The sequence below is a fragment of the Panicum hallii genome, chromosome 4 (assembly GCF_002211085.1).
Source record: "Panicum hallii strain FIL2 chromosome 4, PHallii_v3.1, whole genome shotgun sequence".
In the NCBI taxonomy this organism is placed as follows: Eukaryota; Viridiplantae; Streptophyta; class Magnoliopsida; order Poales; family Poaceae; genus Panicum; species Panicum hallii.
The window spans coordinates 48,966,440-48,990,410 of NC_038045.1; the positions used below are offsets into that span (position 1 = coordinate 48,966,440).

At 49.8% G+C, this 23,971-nt stretch overlaps 3 protein-coding genes across 3 annotated transcripts; 1 reads left to right on the forward strand and 2 right to left on the reverse strand.

Annotated features, from left to right (window-relative positions):
- Positions 1-1,601: 1,601 nt before the first annotated feature.
- LOC112890598 (probable histidine kinase 2) lies at positions 1,602-5,992 on the forward strand. Its single transcript, XM_025957462.1, has 7 exons — positions 1,602-1,619; positions 2,047-2,280; positions 2,373-3,062; positions 3,361-3,736; positions 3,873-4,435; positions 4,554-5,675; positions 5,777-5,992. Exons 1-7 carry the CDS (start codon positions 1,602-1,604, stop codon positions 5,990-5,992), a joined length of 3,219 nt encoding a protein of 1,072 aa, XP_025813247.1.
- A 422-nt stretch (positions 5,993-6,414) lies between these two features.
- On the reverse strand, positions 6,415-10,851 carry LOC112888496 (two-component response regulator ORR22-like). Its single transcript, XM_025954717.1, has 7 exons — positions 10,488-10,851; positions 9,989-10,360; positions 9,513-9,665; positions 8,982-9,395; positions 8,810-8,886; positions 7,023-8,144; positions 6,415-6,731 (listed from the first exon to the last, which is right to left on the reverse strand). Exons 2-7 carry the CDS (start codon positions 10,152-10,154, stop codon positions 6,660-6,662), a joined length of 2,004 nt encoding a protein of 667 aa, XP_025810502.1. The 5' UTR covers positions 10,155-10,360; positions 10,488-10,851; the 3' UTR covers positions 6,415-6,659.
- A 6,454-nt stretch (positions 10,852-17,305) lies between these two features.
- On the reverse strand, positions 17,306-23,573 carry LOC112889258 (protein DA1-related 1-like). Its single transcript, XM_025955802.1, has 12 exons — positions 23,025-23,573; positions 22,568-22,701; positions 21,923-22,013; positions 20,909-21,134; positions 20,008-20,128; positions 19,858-19,941; positions 19,386-19,505; positions 19,047-19,259; positions 18,902-18,964; positions 18,682-18,797; positions 18,294-18,352; positions 17,306-17,912 (listed from the first exon to the last, which is right to left on the reverse strand). The coding sequence occupies exons 2-12, from the start codon at positions 22,685-22,687 to the stop codon at positions 17,593-17,595; spliced, it is 1,533 nt and encodes a 510-aa protein (XP_025811587.1). The 5' UTR covers positions 22,688-22,701; positions 23,025-23,573; the 3' UTR covers positions 17,306-17,592.
- Positions 23,574-23,971: the final 398 nt, after the last annotated feature.

Consider the following 23,971-nt stretch of genomic DNA (forward strand, 5'->3'; position numbering starts at 1 on the left):
CTTTCACCTACCGATGATCAATCTCACCATTGATTCAAAAATGAAGGGCCACAATAACACATGTGGTCATATGTACATCTGAAAAATTCATATCCCCCGTCAGCCACATTATTAGAACTCATAGGTAAAAGTTTTCAATCTTGTAGTGACGTGCTTCGAGCTACAACCTTTAGAACAATCACGGCCACACATAGAAATTCCCTTACCTACAAAATGACTCGTTCGGTGTGACCGGAGAGTTCGGAAATCTTTTCTTGAGACTCTGCAATGGCAAAGTTCAGAAAGAAGTTCTTCATCCCCAAAAATGCCATGTTACAATGCAAGCTATTTATATGTAGCAAAGATCTTCGAGAGTACAAAACAGAAGTGGAAACAAAAAAAAAGTGTGTCGACTGGTGGCCATGTTTGTCAAAATTCACGTAGCACTTTACAGAGCCATCCGTCTTATCTACAAGAGTCCAAGTCTCCAAACAACACTTAATTAAATTAAGCGATACCCATAATAACTTTTTATTTAGACCAAGTAGCGACATTCGTACTTTTAGCGTTACTCCTCAACTGAAAACACACACAATAATATCCTAACCTATGATTTCACTTCCATCCCACATTAGCGTACATTAATATACTCCTTCGATAACTTTTGGTCTGGACCGAGTAGTGACGTTCCGTACTTTTAGCGTTACTCTTCAACTGAAAACACATATGGCAATACCTAACTTAATTATGACCTCACCTCCATTCGATGTTACAGTACATTAATTTTAAAATAGTTTAACGTTACACCCGTTACGAAAATTTGCACGTACGTGTATTTATTATAACAGTACGTATCCATGCAATAATTTAAAAACGACAATTTCTCACTCAGCGGTTCAATAAAAACCGCCACATAAAATGCTAACATGGCAGGTACATGATAATCAAAAGTTGTTTTCACCTCAATTATTAGCAATATGCGTGTGTATGAACGTATTATTTTTAGTTTACACGATATCTATTCTTTCAACACACGAATTCTACGAATCCAAATTCAAAATCTGCTGGGGGTAATACAGCCTATCGAGGTCCACCCACGGTTTGTGGTCTCTGTAACCGGCGGTGTATCTCCAACATTGATGGGAGACCAGCCACTCGTGATATTAAAATAATCCCAAATATATCTCCAAGATCAGACAAAGATGCCCGGCGATCACCGTGTGGCTGCACACCGTGCCTCGGCCAACGCGCAGCCCGCCACGCGTCGTCCGCACGTGAGGATTATATCCTAACGGTCGAGTAAAAAAATCGAAAATCTGATGGTTGACCTGTGAGATTTGGCCGATATTTAAACCTGAGATCCCATCGAGTATCCTTTTTACACAGCCGGCGGCAAAACCGCTCGTGGCTGTCCGGCCAGATCGCAAAACCGGCGGCGGCGGTGAGCCAACCCGCGCAGGGGTTCCTCTCCTGGTCTCCCGGCGGGGGCCTATAAAAAGAAGGGGACCCATTGACCCGGAGACACTCGTCTGCTCCTCACAAGTCAACCGCTTCCCATACTCGTGCTTGACTTCTTGCTCTCGGGACTGGTGCGGTAAGAAAGGAAAAGCTTGGTGGAGGCCATGGCGACCGTGGGGAAGGTTAGAGGAAGAAGAAGCAGGTGCCTTCTCCAATACTCGTGTCCGATTTTGCCCCTGGTAAGGAATGGTCACCGACCACCACTGCTGCTCCATGTCTCCTTTTGTAGATTTGTTGTCAGTTGTTATAGATGGGCATGTGTTAACTTGTAGCTCCTTGTCATGCTTGTTTTACCTTGTTACGAACATGGATCAAGATCCTGAAATTCACCTCTCTGGGGGCAGGACATGAACATAGTAGTTTTTTGTTTTGATGAATTCGGCCACTTTTTTTTGGAAAGAAACATGAAATCGTATTAAAAATGAACACAATTTTTGGATAATTTTGCTTCAAATGCACGAATGGGTGAAGTTTCAAATAACACTTGGAATATTCAGCATTTATTTTCATACCCATCTGGCTCACTTGTACGTTCGCATCCGCACGCAGGCGATCGTCACAGGCGTCGCGCTGATCGCTCTCATGGTGTTTTACGTCTCCACGTGGGACGTGACACATGCCGTAAACAAAACCGAGGCAGGCTTCATGGGCGTGGCGTTCAGGCACGTCGCCGGCGGCATGGAGCCCCTCCTGGAGGCCAACCGCGCCGCCGTCGCCATCGCCGGCGCCGCGCAGGAGGACCCCACCACGAGCAACGGATCAGCACCAGATTCCATCTCTCAAGTACTTCTACGTTTCCATTTCCGTCGCGATCAATCTGTCTGGGTCGCGCGAGTTACGTAACAAAAGACACGTGTGCTTGCTTTGCTGGCCAGGTGATCAGGACCAAGATGTTCATGGCCCTCGCCATGCAGCCGCAGCTGGCGCAGGTGTCGTACGCCGGCGCCGACGGCGGCGCGTTCGCCTATTACCGCGACGAGGGCGGCAAGGTGAGGGCGCTGTTCACGGACTCGCACAACAGGTGGAAGTGGAACACCCAGCCTGTGGATCCGGCGACCGGCGGTCTGGTCGGGACGGCCGCCGCCGCCGCCGCCGCCTCGGGGGGGCTCTACCTGCCCAAGGCGGCCTGGTCCCTCCTCTCCAGCAAGAACGCCTCGCGCGCGTCGCTCGGCGCCGGGTGGGCGCGCCCGGGCGTCCGGATGCTCTTCTTCTCCGCCCCGGCCGGCGACGCCGGCGTGGTCTCGGCCGCGGTCGCCGTCGATGACCTCCTCGGCGCCGCCGCCTCCCGCGTCGCCCACCTGGACGACTACCTGGACGTGTACTACGCTGTCAGCGACACGCGCGGCGCGCCGGCGACTGCCGCCTACAAGCCACTTCTGCTCGGCCACCGGCCCGGCCGATCCGGCGACGACGAGGAAGGGAGAATGCGCACGTTCTCCAAGGCGAGGTGCGCCGCCGCCGCCATCGACGCGCCCAGGCTCGGCCGGCTTGTCGCCGCCGGCCACGGGCTATACAACAAGTACAGAGTCGCGTGCGCGAACTTTGACGTCTCCGGGGTACAACTGGTACGTGCACACGCATTACTCTACACGTACGCGAGCTCCTTTTTTGGCAATGTGAGGACGTGGCAAGTATCAAGTACGGATCCTCGAGCAAATCACCAGATACTACTAATATTTTCCTTTATTGCACTGATGGAGTTTTTTTCTCCTTTCCTAAATGTGCTGATACGATACGCATGCATTACAAGTTCATGTCATACTTTCCATTTTTTTTCCTTTCACAAAAAAAAAAGGAAGCTGAAGCAGCTTCGGCGGCCTGACATGCATGCAAGCTTTTCTTCCTGACGCCGTGCACCTGCAGGTGTTCCGGCTGGTGCTCCTGTCGCGGCCCGAGGGCGACATGCTCCGGGCGCTGAGCATCCCCGTGGTCGTCTTCGCGGGCGCCGCGCTGGCGGTGGCCGCGGCGTCGTGCGTCCTGGCGGTGCGCACGCTGCGGCGGACGGCGGCGCGGGAGGCGGCGCTGAACGCCGACCTGGTCCGGCAGAAGGAGGCGCTGCGGCAGGCGGAGCGCAAGAGCATGAACAAGAGCAACGCCTTCGTCAGCGCCAGCCACGACATCCGCTCCGCACTCTCCGCCATCGCCGGGCTCGTGGAGATGACGCGGCCGGAGGCGCAGGCGCTCCCCGGCATCATGGAGAACCTCGACCAGATGGCCGTCTGCACCAACAAGCTCTTCGGTTAGTCTCCTCGAGTCAATTTGCATGCATGCATCAAGCTTGTTGCTCATCATCGTCTAGGAATTGATATTACTGAACTCGTTTTTTTTTTAACCCAGCTAGATACTGTTCATGGATGTGGTTTGATTTTTTGCAGATATACTGAACTCGATTCTGGACACGAGCAAGGTGGAGTCGGGGAAGATGCAGCTGCAGGAGGCCGAGTTCAGCATGGCCGACGTCCTGCAGGAGTCCGTGGACATGGCCAACGTGACGGGCATCCGGCAGGGGCTCGAGGTGGTCTGGGACCCCTGCGACCTCTCGGTCCTGCGCTGCGCCGCCGTCACCGGCGACTGCAAGCGCCTCAAGCAGATCCTCGACAACCTGCTCGGCAACGCCCTCAAGTTCACCGACGAGGGGCACGTCGTCCTCCGCGCCTGGGCGAACCGGCCGATCGCCGGGAGCAGCGTCAGCGCTCCCTCGAGGTTCAAGTGGCCAATGCGCGGCGGCTCCTTCGGGTGCTTGTTCAGGCCAAGGGAGGACCCTGATGACCAGGATCATGTCCAGAATGACCCCAATCTGGTCGAGTTCTACTTTGAGGTGGCTGACACTGGCATAGGGATCCCCAAGGAGAAGAGGCTATCTGTGTTCGAGAACTATGTTCAGGTGAACGACGGGCAAGGCGGCACCGGCTTGGGGCTCGGAATCGTGCAGTCCTTTGTAAGTTCCCTCTTTTATTTATTATATATATTAAAGAACTCTCGAATATATGCATATATATATATGTAACTCTTGTTCATTTTCAAATTTTGGTTTAGCTGATGCTTGTTGATCGCAGGTTCGTCTGATGGGAGGAGAGATCAGCATCAAGGACAAGGAGCCCGGTGAGAGAGGCACATGCTTCGCGTTCAACGTGCTTCTGAAGATGAGCGAGAGGCAGGAACCCCAGGACATAGAGGAAGGAACATCAGCGCCGTCAGACCCTCTGAACTGCTCCAATTTCAGAGCGTCGGTGTTTCAGGAGGACCGCAGCTTCAAGGGCGTCCACTGCGTTCTCCACGTTCGCGGCGGCGAGACCATGAGGATCCTGCAGACATGGATGGAGAGCGTTGGGGTGAAAGTGTGGCCTGTCCTGCACGCCGAGTTCATCGCCTCGACGTTGGTGGAGGTGCTGCACAACGGCGCGACCCCTGCTGCAAGGGCGTCGCCGCCGCCTACCACCGACGAGTGGGACGACCGGTGCTTCAGCTCCAAGGAGATGGTCAGCCAGGTCCTGCCGGCGCTGAGGAACAGCACTGGCCCAAGGAGAGGCAGCATTGGGGGCCATCCTTCTGGCATCCTTCTTGTCATCGACGTGTCCCGTGGTAGAGCGAAGGACATTTGCCTGGAGATGGAGAAGCTTATCAGGATCAAGCACCAGGCTCCATGCAAAACTGTTTTGCTGGACGATATCAGGACCCCGTCTGATGATCTGAGGAGGTTCAAGGAGCTGATGAGGTGCGATCTCGTCCTGCGAAAGCCGGTGCATGGGTCTCGCCTGTTCACGCTTCTCATGACCCTGAGAGACCTCCAAGTCTCAGATGTAGCACAAGCACAGTCTTCTCAAGTTGGTCCTGAGATTGCTGGGACCAGTCACCAGCAGCAAGATTTGCCAGAGGTGGTCGTTCATTGTGCGCAGGAAGCTGCGGCATCAGCTGAGAGTGAGGCTGCATACTTGGCTCAGGAACAGAAACCTCAAAATGATAAGCCAATGGCTGGGATGCAAGTCCTGCTGGCTGAAGACACTTTGGTGCTTCAAACAATCCAAAAGAAAATGCTGAGCCAACTGGGTGCAACTGTCAGAGTAGCTCAGGATGGAGCCGTGGCTGTGAACTTGTTCAAAGAAGCTCTTGAGCAAGCCAGTGTCCCAGAACAGGGCGCAGTGCCCTTGCCATACCATGTCATCTTCATGGATTGCCAGGTTTGTTCAACCAAAACTTGTGACTACGCCTCTGCACACGGAAAGCTCGAACTGATGACTGTCTGACATAGCTAATGTTTCTTTTCCTTTTTTAAATTTAGATGCCCAATATTGATGGCTATGAGGCGACAAAACTCATCCGTGAGGAAGAACACCGCTACGGGATTCACACTCCAATCATCGCTTTGACTGCTCATAACATGGAGGAGGATCTGCAGAAGGCTATTGATGCCGGGATGGATCTGCACCTGACAAAGCCGATAGAACGGAAGAGGATAGTGGAAGCTGTTTGCCGTGTCTGCAAACGTGAGAATTGATGGAATGTGCATTTCTGCATCGCGTGAAGGGCTCAGCAAATCGGCGGTTTTGGTGACTAGGATGGCGATGATCACATTCAAGCATCCATTTGGGTCATTGCTCACAGTCTTAGGGTTCATCAGCTACATGTATCTTTTGGCAGTTAAAGAATGGTGTCGTGGCAACTTTGTTTTCAAACTTAGGTGTATCTCTTTTGAACTTATATTGTAACAAACTAGGTCCATCTGAATTTTACTTTAATCTATTTATTTCATTTTGACTTTCCAGAAGAATCATGTTATATCCAGTTTAGAGTGTTTCAGTTTTACAAACTTGTGCATCCATAAACATCAGGTTATAAACTTGTGATGTCATCTGCACAATGTCGTGAGGAAATGAATTTCGTAAAATTTATGATGATGAAATAAATGAGGTTCGAGCGGTATACTTGCTTCTTTTTCTTCTTTTACCTAAACATACTTCCATTTCCCATTCGAAAAGGAGAGTGCAGATTACAAGCCATTATCCTTACCTACTTGTATCCCTAGTATATCATCTAGTGTGCACAGTACTAGACATAGTAACACATCAGGCAGCATAACTGGCTAATGCTCCTAAATAGTAATGTACTGTACAACGTCCTTCCATCCATAGAGGACCAATCCGCAAGAGGGATATTAAGAGCTCTCATATGCAGGCACCAAGTGGAAAGAGGTCACACCCCAGGTCATTATCCGTGAATGAGAGATCATCCTTCTCCTGCATTAGAATTAAAACAAGGCTTCAGTGAACCAGATTCGAAGGATTGTACATGTTCAGTTCGGCCCTACAATTTTTCTAACAAGAGTATAACGTTCCAAATGTTCATAGTGGGTCAGATAGGTGTGCTTCCAATGCCTGAAGTTAAGGATTTGTAATTTGCAAAATTAAGAGTAATGACTACAGAAAAAACACTGAACCTACTACTCTTTCAGAAACATGATAAGGTCCTAAAAGCTGTGGAATTTCCTAAAAACAGGAAGAAATAACTATAACAGATAAGGTCCTTACCGCTTTGATCATGGAACTGAGAAGACCATCAAAATTGCAGCTACTAGAGCTAAAACCACCATGCAGCTTTGGAATCCCCAGATCATAAATATTCTTCTGCTTCAGTTTATCCTCTGATGTCAATGAGTTAATCTTCATTTGTGGCATAAGAGATGACATACTTGCATTTGTCTGCTCAGTCATACAGGCACCAAAATCATGATTGAAACTCCCAATGCTCATTTCTTGGTTATGCAGATGATCTTGTTTCATTCCATCTATTTCATGTCTAGAGTTCCCTGCACCTGCGAACTGTAGGTAGTTTGAATGTCTCCCAGTATCAGGAGGGAGCAGCACTGTGCCACAAGAACTAGCACCACTCTTGTTGTTGGTGGCTGTAAGGCTACCAGTAGGACAAACGGGCATGGTTACAGAAAATTTTGTTCCACTAGTGCCATCGAATGGATCATGCAACTGTAACTTGTCAGTGGAAAATGCATCATTTATTGGAAGGGCACCCTGCTGGGATACACTTGAATCCTGCAAATTAGATGAAACTCCAACAGTCCTTTCAACCAGTTCTGAATTCATAGATGGCATTGGCATCGATGGCCGGATGGTAAGTTTGGCTTGTGCGCACTCCAAAAGTTCTTGTGGTGGCAATGGACTGCTTGTAACTCTCTGGAGTGCACCAGACAGGCTGTTAGCCAGTGCGCTCCCAGAAAAGACAGTAGACAAATCATTATTTTCTTGATGGATCCACTTCTGTTGGAGTTGGGGCAGCCCAAGTGGTGTGGTCGATCCTCGTGGCAAATTTGCTGGTTGGTTTTCTTGTAAGCCGACATACTGGAATTTGTTCCCATCACTAGTACAGTGACCTATTATGGCATTGTTGGTAGCAGTTTGAACTGTCATGGTAGGAGCAAGCTCTTGAACCCCAAATGTTGCTGCACTAGTTCCAGTTAGCAAGCCATGTGGGTTGAAAGATGATAGAGCAGCAGAAGGCACAAAAGGCTGATAACCCTGAATCCCTTCAAATGCTCCCATGTGAAGAAAGGACGGGTCTCTACCTCCAAAAGCAGCAACAATACTAGCTTGCTGTGATGCCACAGCACTTAACCGTTTGAGGTAGAGCCTGTATTTCTGCATATCACATGACACGAACTGATTAGTAAAGCATGTAATCAGTGGAGTCATTTATTTATGATCGAGATGAACAATTACAGGTGAACTGCTTTATGAGTTACTCCAATTTTTCACTAAATGGTTAAACTTGTACTTTTTAGTATGTATGCAACCAATATGAAATTTGTATTAGTTCCGTTTCCAAAAAAAAATGTAATAGTATGTATACAGCTTTAATCTACTCATCAACATGCCCAAAAGCAAAAGTTGAGCAATATACCATTTGCATGGAATATCTCTATATTTAGGTTTGCAGAGGAATTAAATAACACTAATGTGCATCAATTAATGTAGATTGTTCCAAACCAACTGAACACATACCCTAACACAGAAATGTTAATGTTATGGTGGTGAACAGCAGGAACATGAAATAATATCTTTCATGGCATTTTAGCACCAGCAGGAACACAAAGATATGGTCAGTAACACTTAGTTTTATTGATAGTAAGCACCAAAAAAACTTTAGTTATATTTGGAGTAAGCACAAAAATCCTTATGATTCAATCCATGATGATGGACCGACCTTCCATCAAGGTTTTGGTTCATATGCATCTTCCCTCAAAAAAAAACAGAGGATGCAGTAAAGCACTAAAAATAATTAATGCTAGGAGTACATGCCATACCTGTAGATGACTCGCAACGTTTTCTCTGGTGAGCTTCTCCACATTCATAAGCTCAAGAATTCTTTTTGGTACAGCTTCTGCGTCGACAGCAAAATAAAGGACACAACATAAATGAGTTGCTGCGATATGTAAGGACAATAAAATAAAGCAAAGGGAGGTTGGGAGTTCTTACTATCAATTCCAAGCTGGTTGACAGCCGCAACAAATTTCCGATGCAGTTCAACTGACCAAACAACTCTTGGCTTCTTAGTCGCAGAGGGTTCATCACCTTCTTGCAAATCATTCTCCTCTCCTTCATCTTCCTCGTCGCTGTGCATTTCCTTCCTCTTCTTGCTGACCCTCCCACTTTGGTCAGGAGCCCCGCCAACAATCTGATTGTGCCCATGGCATGAATCTGCACTTGGTGGCTTATTGAAATCCTTGTAGATGTCAAGATTACTGCGTTCGCGCTTACTGAACTTCCTCCTGACAACATGCTGCCATATGTTCCTAAGCTCTTCGATACGAACAGGTTTTAGGAGGTAGTCACAGGCTCCATGAGTTATCCCCTTCATCACGGATTTCGTCTCTCCGTTCACTGATAACACTGCACAGGAATGCACTTGGTTTAACATTCACATTTAACATGTGGGAACACTATTACTCAACAAACACCTCTTACTATCAAGAACTCTTCACTAGAATAGGAAGGTTCGAAACTTACTGATGACGGGGAGGTCCATCTCAAGCCCTACAAGCTCAAGGAGCTTAAATCCATCCATGTCCGGCATGTGTACGTCGCTGATAACCAGATCAAACATGTCCCTGTTCTCCCGTAGCAGCTTCAGCGCCATAATGGCCTGGTTGGTTGTTGTGACTGTTAACGAAGCAACATGTACTCTTATCAGATCACAATGGTCAAATCAGCGAGATAATGGATTGCATCAGCGCAGTATGGCTGCGACAAACGTGTCAGGTCATGGACGGTAGAAATTTACTCTGCATGTGGTAACTATTGTGGCAACAGAACATATAAATGCTCTAGTTAGTACATGATAAATTGCAAGAAGCAGCAAAAAAACAGTGTCTTGAATGTGCAGGATTGTACCATTTTCATTTTTTTTTATGTCTCCAAACTGAGCACAATTAGCTGCAGGTAATAATATAACAGTAAGCAATGTGGGCGAAGCAAGTGCTCACCGTGATACCGGCAGCGCCGGAGGAGGGTCTCGAGCACCTTGAGGCACACCGGGTCGTCGTCGACCGCGAGCACCCGCATGCCGACGGGGAACTGGTCCCTCTCCCTCCCCATCATCACCCCCTTCTTCTCCTCCTCCATCCCCGCAGCGCTTGCGCCCAGAAGCATCCCGGATTCGCGCCAACTCAAAGCAGGGGAACCCCAAGAACAAAGCTCCCGCCCCCAAAGCGTCCCAATCGACTCAACTGTTCGAAGCGAGAATCCCGACGCCTGCCTGGCTGGGCAAAATTGAAGCGAATCCCGCGGAGCTAATGCCAGCCAAGAACAAGCGGGGCGAGCTCTCCGCGACCCCCACACACCAGCAGCACCAGATTCTGAGGCGCGGCAAGGTAGAGAGAGAGAGCGCCCCGACGAGGTGAGACGCGAGGCGAGGAGGCTGATGCAGAGAAGAGAGAAAAGCGAGAGGCGAAAAGGCAGCGACAGCGAGTGCCAAAACTACACCTGAAACTGGCAAGGAAAAGGAAAGCGCAGGCTGATCTGTCGACCGGGGAGCGGAGGGAGAGCTCAGGCACGAGCCCACCGCGCCTCCATGATTGCCGCCGGGAGCGCGGGCGGGAGGAGGTGGGAAAGCAAAAGGCGAGGGAGAAGCCCAGCCAAAAGGCAGCGACGACGACGACGACAAAAGCAGAGTGCGGAGAGGCGACAGCGACCGTCCAGGTGGCCAAGAACGCACGCCACGCAAGCCGCCCGCACGCAGCGCAGGAGGAGCGAGCGAGCGAAAGCCCAGGCACGGCGGCGAAGGTCGAGCACGATTGGTTCGTCGCGGGGAGGCGGCCGCGGCCGGAGGAAGCAGGGCGGGGGAGGGGTGGTCGGGTGGATGGCGACGGCGAGGAATGTCTGGGCGGGTGATTTATAGAGGTCACCCAGAGTGGGCGTGGCCGCGGCGATGGCTGCTGCCTGCTGCTGAGCCAAGGAGGGGAGGGGCCACGAGGTGGGCCGCGTGGGGCCCGCGCTCCACAAGCTTCCAGTGGCAGTTGGAGGGGGGCTTTGGCTGTTCCTGTTCCGCTTTTATCACGGGGGAGGAGGAGGAGGGAGTTCTGTCTGATGCGATGCCAAGAAAGCATGCCCAAGGAATTCCTCTTTTTTTTTTTGGCCATTTGTTTGGAAGGGAAAAAAGGCCAATGTTCTTGGAGACGCCACAGTCACGATCCTGAATCGCCTCCAATTCTAGTTTCTTTTTTAAAAAAAAAATTAGCTCCAATCGTTCCAACTTACAAAACGCATGAGAAATCGGCAGAGGCGTGCATGCACCAGTAGCACAAAGATTTGAACGTCAACTTGTGCGTACTACGTCAATAACCATCGTCCCAGGGAAAAAAAAAAGCCTGATCGCCGACCGGACGTGATAAATAAAGTGTAGTTACGCCCTCGATATTTCGATCGGGCCATGCATGATGTTCCTCCCAGCAGCAGTGAGAGATGAATGATCCGGGCGGAGGCCGTGACTGGCCTGGCGCGAGCGCGTCCACGGCTGGGCAGGTGGCGGTGGGCATATCTTGGCACAGCCTGACGCCGATATGGCAAATAAAATCAACCGGTCGAGAGAGTTACGACCGGGAGGGGGATCGGCTCAGATCCTGATCGGGACGGTGGTGTAATGCGCCGCAGCCGGTACGCCGCGTGTACCGGGCACGGCTCGAGAATTCTAGGGCGCGGCACGGCTGGCTCCTTTGACGCGCTGGGATCTCTCCTCCCCATCAGCCGGGATTCGATTCCAGCTGGTGCAGCATTGGGTGCACCGTGCGCGTCTGTGTCCTGATGATGGTGCATTGATACGTGCATCACACCAGAAGCGCGTGGGCGATGATGCATCGGTACTGCTACCAGTTACTGTTTTATATGTTATTATTACATCAGTCAGTACAGTGCGCTTTTCATTAGCCACTCAAAGAGTCATCTTTCTGCATATTCGAACAGGGGTTTTGCATTATTACGCCAAAGCAAACAAAAGGTCATGTGCACGATCACACTCTCCAACAGGTTGCGAGTTCATCAAAAACAAGAAATCCTTTCCCTCGCACGTACAAAAAAAAAAGATCATTGTAAAACTAGACCTGCAGGGTTCAAAAAAATTCCCTCCTACATACCTAGTACGGCTTGAAGTTTACACATGGGCGCCAGGCCGCAATCAGAGTCGGCACGCAGCATCTCGGATCCGTGGCGGCTGTACGTACAAGTTACTGGACTCATCATTAACCATTAACTGGGCGCCGTCGCCTTAATCCATCCGTCGTCCAGAGGATCAGGCGAGCCCCCCCCCCCATCGTGTCGCCCATGGCGGCAGCAGCCGCTGCGCCTGGCCCCCGGGCCCCCGGCGGCCGGGTCTAAATTAAAAGCTTCCACGGAATTAATGAGCGCCATCTCATCGCGAGATCGGCCACTAATGGCGCGCGCGATCGCATTACTGCCAGAGATCTCGTGGCGATATATCAATGGGAGCCTTGACGAACCCGGCCGGCCGGTCGACCCGCCTGCTGCCTTCCTGCCGCGTCGTCGCCGCCGCTATCATGGCGGCCCGGCATGGCTGTGGCTGGCCGCCTGGGTTGTTTAATTACGCTCACCATGCACAGTAGGTTAGTATTAGTTAGTTCGTCCTTCAACGACGACGCTCGCTCGGCGACGGCGTTCATGGCGCGTCCGGACCGGCGGCGCGTGCGACGACGGCGATCATGGCCCGCCGCTGCGGATCGATCGCTTGCCCCCGGCCGGCCGGGCGGCTCTCATTTATGAAACGGATCCCATGGAGGGGGATTACCGGAGTTAATGGGGGCGATACGCGGGTGGCAAAAATCGCGAGGACGGGCGTGGGGCTCCCGGAATTTGGATCCTTTATTTGCATCGCAGGTAGCTAGGGCCGGAATGGTGATCGTGCCTGGCTACGTATTTAATCTCATACGTATGCAGGAGGCGTATAGTACTACGTCTGGCTGAGCAAGCCAAGTGGGCCTCTCGCCAAGCCAGCGACGGCCGACGGGTGCAAAAGTTCGAAACCTTTTTTTTTTCCCCTTGAGATGTACGTGCGTATGTCTAGTATTTTCTGCACAGTAGTTCAGGAACACTTTTACAGAGGAGAAATGTGGAGCAGTGCGTGAGATGAGTGTGTATCCGATCCTAATCTAGCTAGCAAAACGTACGGTACGGCACAAAACGAGTGGAGTTTTTCTGTATCAGCTTTGATCATCGCTTCCCCGATTAGCTAGAGCCCAGCTGGAGGTGTAGCGCCACTGTGGAAGCCGAAGCCCCCACCACGGATAAGGCGGCTGGGCGAAGCTAGCTTAGCTAGGGATTACTACTCGTAGGTCGGATCTCCTGAACGGGAAACTACTCCTGATTCCTGAACGGGTAATAATACAGTAATGACGACGCGAAGCGCGAGGGCCGCATCCTCCCTCCAACGGCGGCGGCGTACGCGCCGGCCGGGGATCCGCTCCGCTCCTGGATCTCGGTACGGCGGCGCACGCACCCGGGGGGAACGAAGTCGCTGTTGGGGACCCGATCGACCGCCGGCCGACGAGTGGATCCGTCCATATCCATCTGTCTCTCTCTCTCTCTCTCTCGACGCGGCCAGGCCAGCATCACCATGAATGGCGGCAGTGCACGTACGCGGCGGTGACGATGGTGAGATGTCGCCGCTTTGCGCGCCAATGAAAACGGGCGGAGGCGGGAGACCTCTTGCGCGTAAGTACGTGCGGACGTCGTGCGCGTCGTCGTAGAGCTGTCTCTACCTCCGTCGCGCTGCTACGGTAGCCAGCTCCCCTATGTATGGGTGCATACCTGCGCGGTACGTACACCGTATACTACTATACGTACGCGCACGAGCCCTCCTCACGTGCGCGTGCACGTGCGCGATACGCGCGTACTGAATGCCGCGATCCAAATGCATGCATGGGTGTAATCTACAATCTACTCCCGCCATGCATGTCGATGTACGTACGCTCCTGCTGCGAGAGTGAGCGGCAGTGCGCCAGTGAATGCGATCTGCGTGCGCGTACAGTTCCAATCGCAGCAGGCCCTGACAGCACTGACGCCGCCGAGTTAAAGCGCCCCTCCCTCCCTCGCTCGCTCGCAAATGACGAGCCGGTGCGCGCAGGTATGGATGTATCCCCCGGGCTCCTCGGGATACGCGTACGTGCGCAGTTGGGAGTAGGGCCGGGTCTGGGTACATGCCGTCGTATCGTAGCAGGCTACCAGCTCGCTAGAGCGTCGCGCACGCTGCACCCGGTGGCTCTGCTGTGCACAGCTCTTGACGATCGATCCCCGCGCGTGTACTCCACACAGGGTGCGTGCAGACGCGTCGGGCCGGGTCGGGTCGTCTAACTAATCTGAAATGAGAAAAAAAATAACACAGCATAAATAGTGCAAATAAACGCAATGCAAATGCGTACATCCGAGGTCGGGGATCCGATCCTCCCAAGTCAACCCTCGTGATGTCGAAGTACACGGTGCACGCACAGCTAGCTACGCACACTCCTCGTACGGCTCAGCAGTGCATTGGCCTCTTCTACACCGTACCTAAAGTGAAAGGCAGTAATAATCATGCTGTGTTAGTTAACTAACTGCATGAGATATATACGCTGGCTGCTGGCAACTAGTAGCAATCTTGATCGATGGACGACCTTTTGACCGGCCGGGATGATCTAAATTCATGTAAAAAGCATCTCACCGAAGATTTACCGTACTGACACGCATCCGTTGCCCCTAACCTCTTGCTCTTGTTCCGTCCCCTTGTTAAGATTCTCTTTCACTCGACTCAGTACATCATCATGCGTCGCGCAGATGCATTAAACCCAAAGCTAACCACCGGCCATCATCAGTGTAAGCGAAGGGGGCTTTCCGGCCGGCAGGCTAGCTTTTCAAGTTTTCATCAACGCCCGCCCCAGAAAAGAGAGAGAGAAGAACGCCACGCGGTCGCTCGCTTGCACTGGGTGTGATCGACCGAAGGGCGTGCAGGGATCGATGGGTGCACGGCCACGGGCTTTACAGGGACCGGGCGATCGATATCTTCGTACCCGCCCGGCGCTCCCCCGGCCCTGTGCGGGAGATACGCGTGGGAGAGCGCAAAGCTGCCAACTGTGGCCGAAATCTTCGTTATTAATTTGCATTCAGCCTCCTTTTGAAAAGTGCAGCCATGTTTTTTGTTTTTTGAAGGGTGCAGCTGCGACTAACGGCTGGCGAATGTTTGGGCGACGTCAGATTACGCGTGGACGAGGGTATACGCGACGGTGCGCCATTTTGTAGCTCAGGTACGGTGAAAATTAAACACCGCGCAAACATGTACCTGCTGCAAACTTTTGAGAAAGGAAGGAAATGGTTGTTCATTCGGCGATGGATCAAGATTGCAAAAATGATTGGGATAAGATTCAATTGTAGGTCTAAGCGGTTTAAAGGTTGAGTAGTTCTTCCACTGGCGACAAGTGTCGTCGTTCGTTAATTGGCTAGGGATTGGAATTAGAAACACAATATAATTTTTACTGAGGCAGCGTAGCGTTTGAAAGGTACAAACATACTCCGCGCGACGAATTTCATTCAGCACCAGACCAAAGCTTTTGAAATGGGCGTGCGAACGTAGCGCTTCACGTACAAACTGCCCAGGAATCCCTTCGCCGGAACTTTTCAACCAGCAGCGTCAGTAGGGAATGTGCACCATCACCTCCAAAAACCAAACCACCCGTTGCCAATCCACCCGGGCTGTTGAACACCTGCATGTACTGCTACGTCAGAGCCTGGCGCCCAAGAATCAAGACCGATCGTCTCCCGGACGCAGTATTTTCCTCGATCCACCCACGCATTCACGCTCGTGGGTCGTGGCAGCCGGCGCGGGGGCCGGCCGGCGAGCTGCGCCGCGGAGCCCGCCAGGGACCATACGATCCGCGTGCCCCCCGGTTGCTCCTCTCACGCTCCCTCTCTCGGTCCCTCCTCGCTGGGAACTCGCAGCGACGGGTCGAACGGCCGGCGGCCGGGGAGGCGGCGCTCGTGGTGACTAGTAGATGGCCAGGCCAGGCGCCAGCGGGTCAAGACGAGGGGATCTCGAGTTCATTTACTCCAGATTTCCCCCGGCATGAATGCTGCCGGCTCGGCTCCTCACCCGTCGCCTCCCACAGTAACGCCCGCAATAACTCCGGATCCCGCCGAATTTGGCGCCCCCCGTACTGACGCGCCCGGGCGCCCGCCCCCAGCTCGCCGGCCGGCCGGCCGGCCTGCCGTGGCCACTGCCCGTCTCTGGCCGGGTCGCCAGTCCGGCACCTGCGCGGCCTGGCCGCCAGCGCCATCCCATCCCCATCCCTGCCCAGGCTGCCGAGAGGAAGCAGAGCCTGAGACGCTGCCACGCTGCGGCCTGGCTCACCTAGCGCTACGCGACGCCTGCAACGCATGTCCCGGCCCGGGTTCACCGGCTCCCCCCGTCGAGGAGGGAACTCATAGATGCGCTGCCCGGTCGACGACGACGCGCGCGATCGAGGCGTTCCCGGCCGCGGCGGAGAGCTTGCCGGCAGCACCACGCCGCTGCATCTCCCGAGTTCCAAAGCAACACCGCAGCAGCAGCTGAATTCTCGGCTAGAAACGGGAATCGAAGCCGCTGGAGCGAGGCTTTGTGGCATCGGATCGCCTGCTCCCCGGCCTGCAGATCCGGATCGATCTTGAAGGTCTCTCTCGGTGTACAAGTACGAGCTGACGCTGTAAATGCCACGAATCCATCCCCATCCACCGTAGCTTCATCACTGCAGGACACATTCCGGCCGGCACTCGCTCGGTCGCTCACCTCGCTGTACCAGCACTGATCGTGGAAGCTGAGGCCACCGCATCCACGCCACTAGATCCTACCGGGCGTAGCACCGGCCAGGTACCGTGCCCTGAGATCCTGGCGCGTAGCGGCACTGTAGCGGCGGGCGCGGACGATTTTGGTCGGGGCGGAGCACCGCCGATTCGGCCGCGGCAATGGGCATGTACCAATGGGGGGGATGGGTAGGTGCCCACGAGAGGAGAGGCAGAAGCCGTGTGCTGCACCTGCACTGAACTCACTGTTCGCACGGTGTACCGGGCCGAGGCCGGCGAGATTGCTGGGATTTTCTACTGTTCTGCCGAATCAGCACGGGGCAGAGGCCCGTCTGCATCGGGTGCACTGCCTGCTGTTTGGATCCGCAAACGTGAAGGATTCGGTGGGAGGGGCAAGATGGCCACGTTTTTACTCTTTTTTTTTAGATAGAAGAGCCCATGGGGGAAAAAACTGAGTAATGCGGCAAACTGTTAAAGATACGTTCATCAGTGAGGAACTAACTACAGTATTTTTCTTATTGGAATTCACACCGCCATATAACAGATTTACCATTGTTTTCGTTTCCAGAGTTTGGTTACAGTACAATACAAAATGGTTGGTCAGGCTGGTGATCTCGGCTCATCCAATGCTTCAGTTAGCCCTTCCAAGATGTATCTGGATTCCGGAAAGAATGTTTGTACAGTTGATTTCTTTGGCTGTAAAGGAACTCCGAATGACAATCATGTATGTGGTGATGTAAGCTTCTCGCGAAAATCTGAATCCATCCATGCCGGTTCAAAATGGGTAGGTCCCTGTCAGCCGGATATGCTCGAGGGTGCGCTTCAGGCCGTACTGCATGACGGCCCGGTTCCCGGCTCTGAAACCCTCTCCGTAGGCCATGGATGTGTCCGTCTCAATCTGATGCTTGAAAAAATCCCCAAGTTTCCGCTCAAACTGAGACCGTCCCCCCTTCTTGGATGATCTGGACGTCGAAGAGCCCGAGGACGATGATGCAGCACTGCTGCCTGATCCTGCCATGATCTCTGACTCTATCCACATGTGAGCAAGGACTTGGCAGATGCCCTCTTCTACGTCTGGACTCAGTGTCCGGTATCCTGTGATGTCATGTTCATTAGCACAAAATGTCTACGTAACAGTTTCAAGGAGACAGGATAATAGGATATGTAGGCAAATGATTAAGGCAACTGGGTGCAAACTGCCACGTGAATGCAACTTTTTTTCACGGAGAAATTAGCCTTGACTGTTGTTATTTCTAGTCATTCTGATCTTTGACATCTAAAATTGAGCACAAACAAATTACATGGCAGCACCCACTCAGTTCGCCAGCGTTGGCTAATAAAAACTTTTCCAGTCTTGGAAACAACGTAATGTGCTTACCTGCCTAGAACTAAAAGGATAGTTCAGTTGCTATGTGTCAACTCATAGTAGGTCTCATTGCTTTTGTTCTGGGAAAGAGCACAAGAACTAGGTCTCACCTCTAAGTCGCAACCATGCATGCATCATCTCATGAGCTAAAATTGAACCCGTCAACAACCTGCAAGAACAAAATATCGTAAAAATCCATACAAATAAAGACATAAAGTCAACAATGTAGAACCAAACTAAACAACAAAGTATTTTTCATATAACACAGGAGAAGATACTGTGACGATGGACATTGGCAAACTGTTTTCCTCATGAACTCTGCTGTCAGTTCAGTCCAGAACCCCAATTCTATGCAACCATTTTTTGGCTCATGCAAGGAACAATATTCTGAAGAAACTGAAAGCAAACTACTTTTCTGACATAGTCGTCTGATACTATTATTATTTTGTTCAGGTGCTGCTGATTGTGACATTACAAAACAAAAGGTTGATGTTTCACCTTGGGAGACCATACAGAATGAGAATTGCAGTCACTTCACATCGCCTTGTCAGCCTATATGGCTCTGTTATCATTTCCATGATTTTGTTTCCAGCCATTCTTGGTCTCCTCAGTATCTGAAAACATCCCCATTCAGTACCCAGCAGAACAACAGGAGTAGAGTAGAACATGACTTAAATGAGGAAACAATAATCCTATTGGTGTTTGGAACAACTCTCACCGTGCTAACAGTCTGTTCTTCTGATAAGCACAGTCCTCTTGTTTCTGGAAGATGATGGTGACCCTGGTATCCACAGAAACAAAATAGTTACAACAGTACAAAGGGGGAGAAAAGGAAATTTAGATTTTGAGCATGGTAAACATACAGCCTTCTCTCCTTCCATAGCTTCATTTAAAGCCTGTCTCTCTACCAGAAGCAGAGGAACCTGCTGTTCCACTTTCATATTCAGACCTTCGTAAAATTCCTGGATTTCAAGATACAGAGGTTGACACTCGCTTGTATCCATCACTGCAGAATCAAGGCACTCCAGGCAGAGCTTTCGACCATCATCCAGCAATACATATCTTGATTCCCTTGGCTGATAAGTAAATGAACCATGTTGGAATGAACTGATCCAAATTTCACACAAAGTGCCTTATCTAACCATGAAGTATGGCCACAACACTTATAAATAACAAAAGCAGAACATTGTAACTGAACATACCTCCATTCTTTCACAACTACAGCACCTTGGAGTACCATCCACTTCATGTGAAGGGCAGTATTTTTGTAGCCAGAAAGGATGTGCCCTATATTCAATAAGGCCATTCATATTTGTAGGAATCTGAAAGAAGGAACTGTAAGATGGTGCATATGAAAACCAAAAATAGAAGTCACCTGTCAACACAAAACAACTTTATACTAAGAACATAAACAATCAGCTAACTAAAATGTGCAGCTAATTACAAGCTTCATTCCATAGTTGCAACAAGAAATACGATGAAACCAATCAAATAGTCAGATATTAACAAAAACAAATATGGCAATCATTGAGAATGTAGAGAAAGTATGTTCTCCAGGACTTTGGAGGCAGATTTCATGTATTATTCCTTAACACAAAGAGATGTGTAAAATGTACAACGAAAACAAACTTCAAACGCAAAAAGATAAGATCAAAGTAATGAGGTAATTCTTACAAATTGTTTGCAGACATCACATTTGGGGTGAAACTGCTCTTTGTAGCAAGTTTTATGGTATGGATGATTCCCCGACATGGAGAACTGCAGCATAGTGTTTTAAGGTCAGTATATTAAAGCAGTTGCTCAAAAGGTTAACAAAGAAGTTACCTCATAGTCATAGATCGGTTGACTACAGGCATGGCAACGAAAACATTCTGGATGCCAAACAGCCCCCATGCAACTGAGAAAACGACCGTGACCAATCTCTCTGTGACATCCTGCGCATGCCCTGCAGAAAATTACACTTTCACATTAAAAAATAGTTAAGAGAGAAAAAAGGGTCAGAATGATATCTTCCATGCCAATCAGCCTAGTATGTTATAGAGCATTAAAGCATCTTCCTTGTTACAATTGAAAATAGCTAGCTCATTACAGCATCTTCCTTGTTACAATCGAAGCAACAGATTGTGCACAATTTCTTGTTCCTGGCATCATTGGAAAATTTACATATCTACAATTCCTTGTTCTTTAGAGGACTTGGGAAATTCACATATTCAACGCACTTCTGTTTAAGAAAAGCACATCCTTCAGGACGTGACGTGCTTCAACCTTATATACAAGATACCCACAACTACAAGCCACATGCACTATAAGATTGATGGGAAGTGTGGGTGGACACCCCCACCATCCAGTTTTCATTCCTCTTTAGCTTTAATTTTTATGCCTATCTTCTTCTTGACACAAAATGATTGCACCTTTCATTGCGATTGGTAATTTTTGCAAATCCATTAAACAGAGTGTGGTATTGAGGGAATGAATGATCTAAGACAACATGCCAGTTTTTCCTCGAATGCTCAGGAGAAGACAACGTGCCAGTGATCCTGATAGAACAAATAAGATGCAAAAATATGCAGCCTATATGGTTCATGATTTCATTTATTGTACTTCCTTTCTGGTGAACTATAATATCAGTTCATTTATATGCTTATTTGCTAGTTCATAAACATCAGCTCAAATCAGCATATCCACACAAAACTCAACATAGTAAAGTAACCAAGTTGAAATGAACCTGAATCCAGATGAGAACATAAATGGTAATGGTTGATATGCATTGCCACCATTGGCAGTGCCATTTTCACGAGGTGGTTGATATGTATTGCCACCATTAGTGGTGCCAGGTTCACGAGGCAGATGATATGTATTGCCGCCATTTCTGCGAGGGGGTGATTCAATATTCAGACTTTCCTGGATAGCTCTTGCAAGTAGCTCATCTTCCTCCAAATGTGTATCCTTGTCTAGAAGGCAAAAACAAATTAAACCAGAGAGTGACACACATTAACTGCATGAATTCATCAGAAATTTTGTAACAGCGTCAGAGACATAGAGTACATTGAGTTAAAGTAGCTCAAAGAAAGCTTTAAATGCCAATATGCCATACACTTCTATGTAATACTCACTTCAGGGATGCAATCCAAAGAAATATTCAGCAAATCAATTGTTATATCTAACCATAGAAATTGGAGAAAACATTCTTGAACCCATCGTCAGAAGTAAACACATAGATGCAGACTTGCAGAGGAAGGTTGCCAAGAAAAAGAATTAACTACATGATAATTCCTTGTTTCAATTGGATGGATCTTTTTGTGCTTTGATGTTCTCGATTACATAATAATTCCACAGAAATCTAGAACAAACTAATTCCACTTAAAAATGGAAAAGAAAAACGAGTTTCTCCATCAACATTAGACCAGGTCACAAAAATGAACAGGAAGAAATTAACTATCTTAAAACAAATACCCCCCCTGAGAGTACTATTATCATATGCAGTGGACTAGCTTCATGTTTTCCTAAAAATGCAATAACAGTTAATATGAGAGAAGGCACCTCCCTAAAACACCAAGTACCTTGACAAATTTCATGGCATAGGTAAACATAAATCACAGGCACTTCTCTAAAATAATAAGAGCCTGGATGAGTGTCATGGCATAAATTAGCAACAATAAAAGGAACAGCTGGCAAGAGTTTTAACCTTCTTTTGGACAATGAACACTTGAGGAGCAGGAGGAATAGAAAGCATACTAACCTATTGCCTTTGCCTTTCTTTGTTCCTCTTCTGATAGAGAGAGCGCTATAGCACGGTCAATATCCTCATTGTTAAAATCTGAAAGGAAGTCCTACATTGCATGTGAATATTTGATCATTGACATATCAATAAAATCATACTTTCTTTCTAAGAAGCTTATGATAAAGGTGTATAAGCCACATATATTTATTTTTGGAAGCGATTGGTGCCAACTGAAACCTTAATAGAAGGTTGTAGTTGCACGTAAATTGGCCGATGTATATGTACACATTGATTGAAGCATCAATGTATAGCCACAACCACAAATAATAATAAGGGAAATTCTGCTTTTATGTTAGCAGTCTCAATACATTTCCCTAGATCAGTATCTATAAAAGGAAAATTTTGATTGACAAGCCACAAAAAATGCTGTTCTCTCAAGTAACTGAGGTACAAAACTCTGCATTATATACAATCAGAGCTTTTTTCCTGATAACAGGAACAGGGCAAGTTCTTTTGGAGGTCATGTCAAATACATCTCCTTTGACTACACTAGATAAACAGAATGGCCTCCTTTTATCCTGAACTAGATTAGGAAGCACCAAGGGCATAAAGATTCTTATATAAAGTAGTAAAGGTGGGAAACGTATTGCATCAGGTTCTTACAGTCACAACAGGAGAGCTCGAGGGTTCATTCCATGCTGTCTCTTCTGCAGGCCTGCTGTGATACTGCCCTTCCGAGATATTGTGGGTTGAGCCTCTAAAAAACTTCGTCAGCCAACCCATTTACTACCTGTTATCTGCAATTATAAGGCAAGTTAGGACACGCGAAACCCACCGCGAGATCACAGTTGGGTGATATTGAACCACCAGTTTTTATTGGAAACCAAACTGCACCATCACCCTTGGTGCCAAGTTCAATTGTTAAGTGTCAACAGATTATTAATCCTCCAAACAGAGAACCTAGTCCAAACATGGATGGCTGGGTTAGATTAGTACGGAACCACGCAACAGGCAAATCCGTAACTAGCTTGAACCGAGCGAAAGAAAGGATTTGGCTTGGTTGTTCCAATCACTAGTGTCTAGACTCCGGAATCCATCCAAGCACGCAGGGGCAGCTTACCAGGAGGCGAGGCTGATCCAAGTCCGGATGGATCTCCGCTCCACGCACCCGCGGGGAGGGGCCGGGAGGCGGCGGGCGAGGCCTCTTCTCGAAGAGATGCCTGGCCTGTAGCTGCTGCCCCAGGAGCCGGCTGCGATTGCCCGCGCAACGAAATTGCCAGGGAAAAAAAAACGAGCCGGCGAAGGAATCGGAGGAGAAATCGGGGAGACAGCGGAGGAAGGGGGAGGAAGGTGGCTGGGGGCGAGAGCGACCGGGCGCGAGCGGGCAGGCTGCGATCCTACCAAGACAAAATGGCCCCTCTTTTTTTCGGGGGGTTCGGGCTGGCCTCGCTTGCCTTTTCAGGTGATCTCGGCGAGGAGAGGAGGCGCGGCGGCCGACGCGGTGGTCGGCGCGGGCGGGCCGATCGGCCGGCAAAACCAGCCCGGGTTCGGGGGGCCGCCGCGCCGCGTCAGGTGCCCGTGCCCAGGCGCAGGCAGAGAAGCGGGTAGCGGGGGTGGGGCTCCGGCCTACGAAACCGAGGAAGGGAAGAGGAGCGTATGCGGACACGCGACGAGTCGTCCAAAACGGCAGCCGGGATAGCAGCAAGAAAGTCGCTGGGTGGAATTCTCCTCACGTCTTTGGGCTCCTCGCAATTGGCAAAGAGGCTCGGAGCGGTTGGTCTGAGATTTGTCTCGCTCACGCGCTCTTGAATTCTTGTCCTTTGAATGGAGGAACATGTTTCTCTTCAGAAGGTTTCTCTCTTCCAGTCAATCTGTAAATCCCAGAAATAGACGACGCACCAGAGATCGTGAACGAAAACAAGCACGTTACACGGTAACAGGCCATATGATATAAGTGATTCAGTGCTGCTTTGAATTGGTACAAGGCAGTTTGTAATACTCATTAGGGCGTGTTTAGCATGGTTCCAACTCCTGAAAATTTATAGAATTCTTAAAGCTCCTCATACC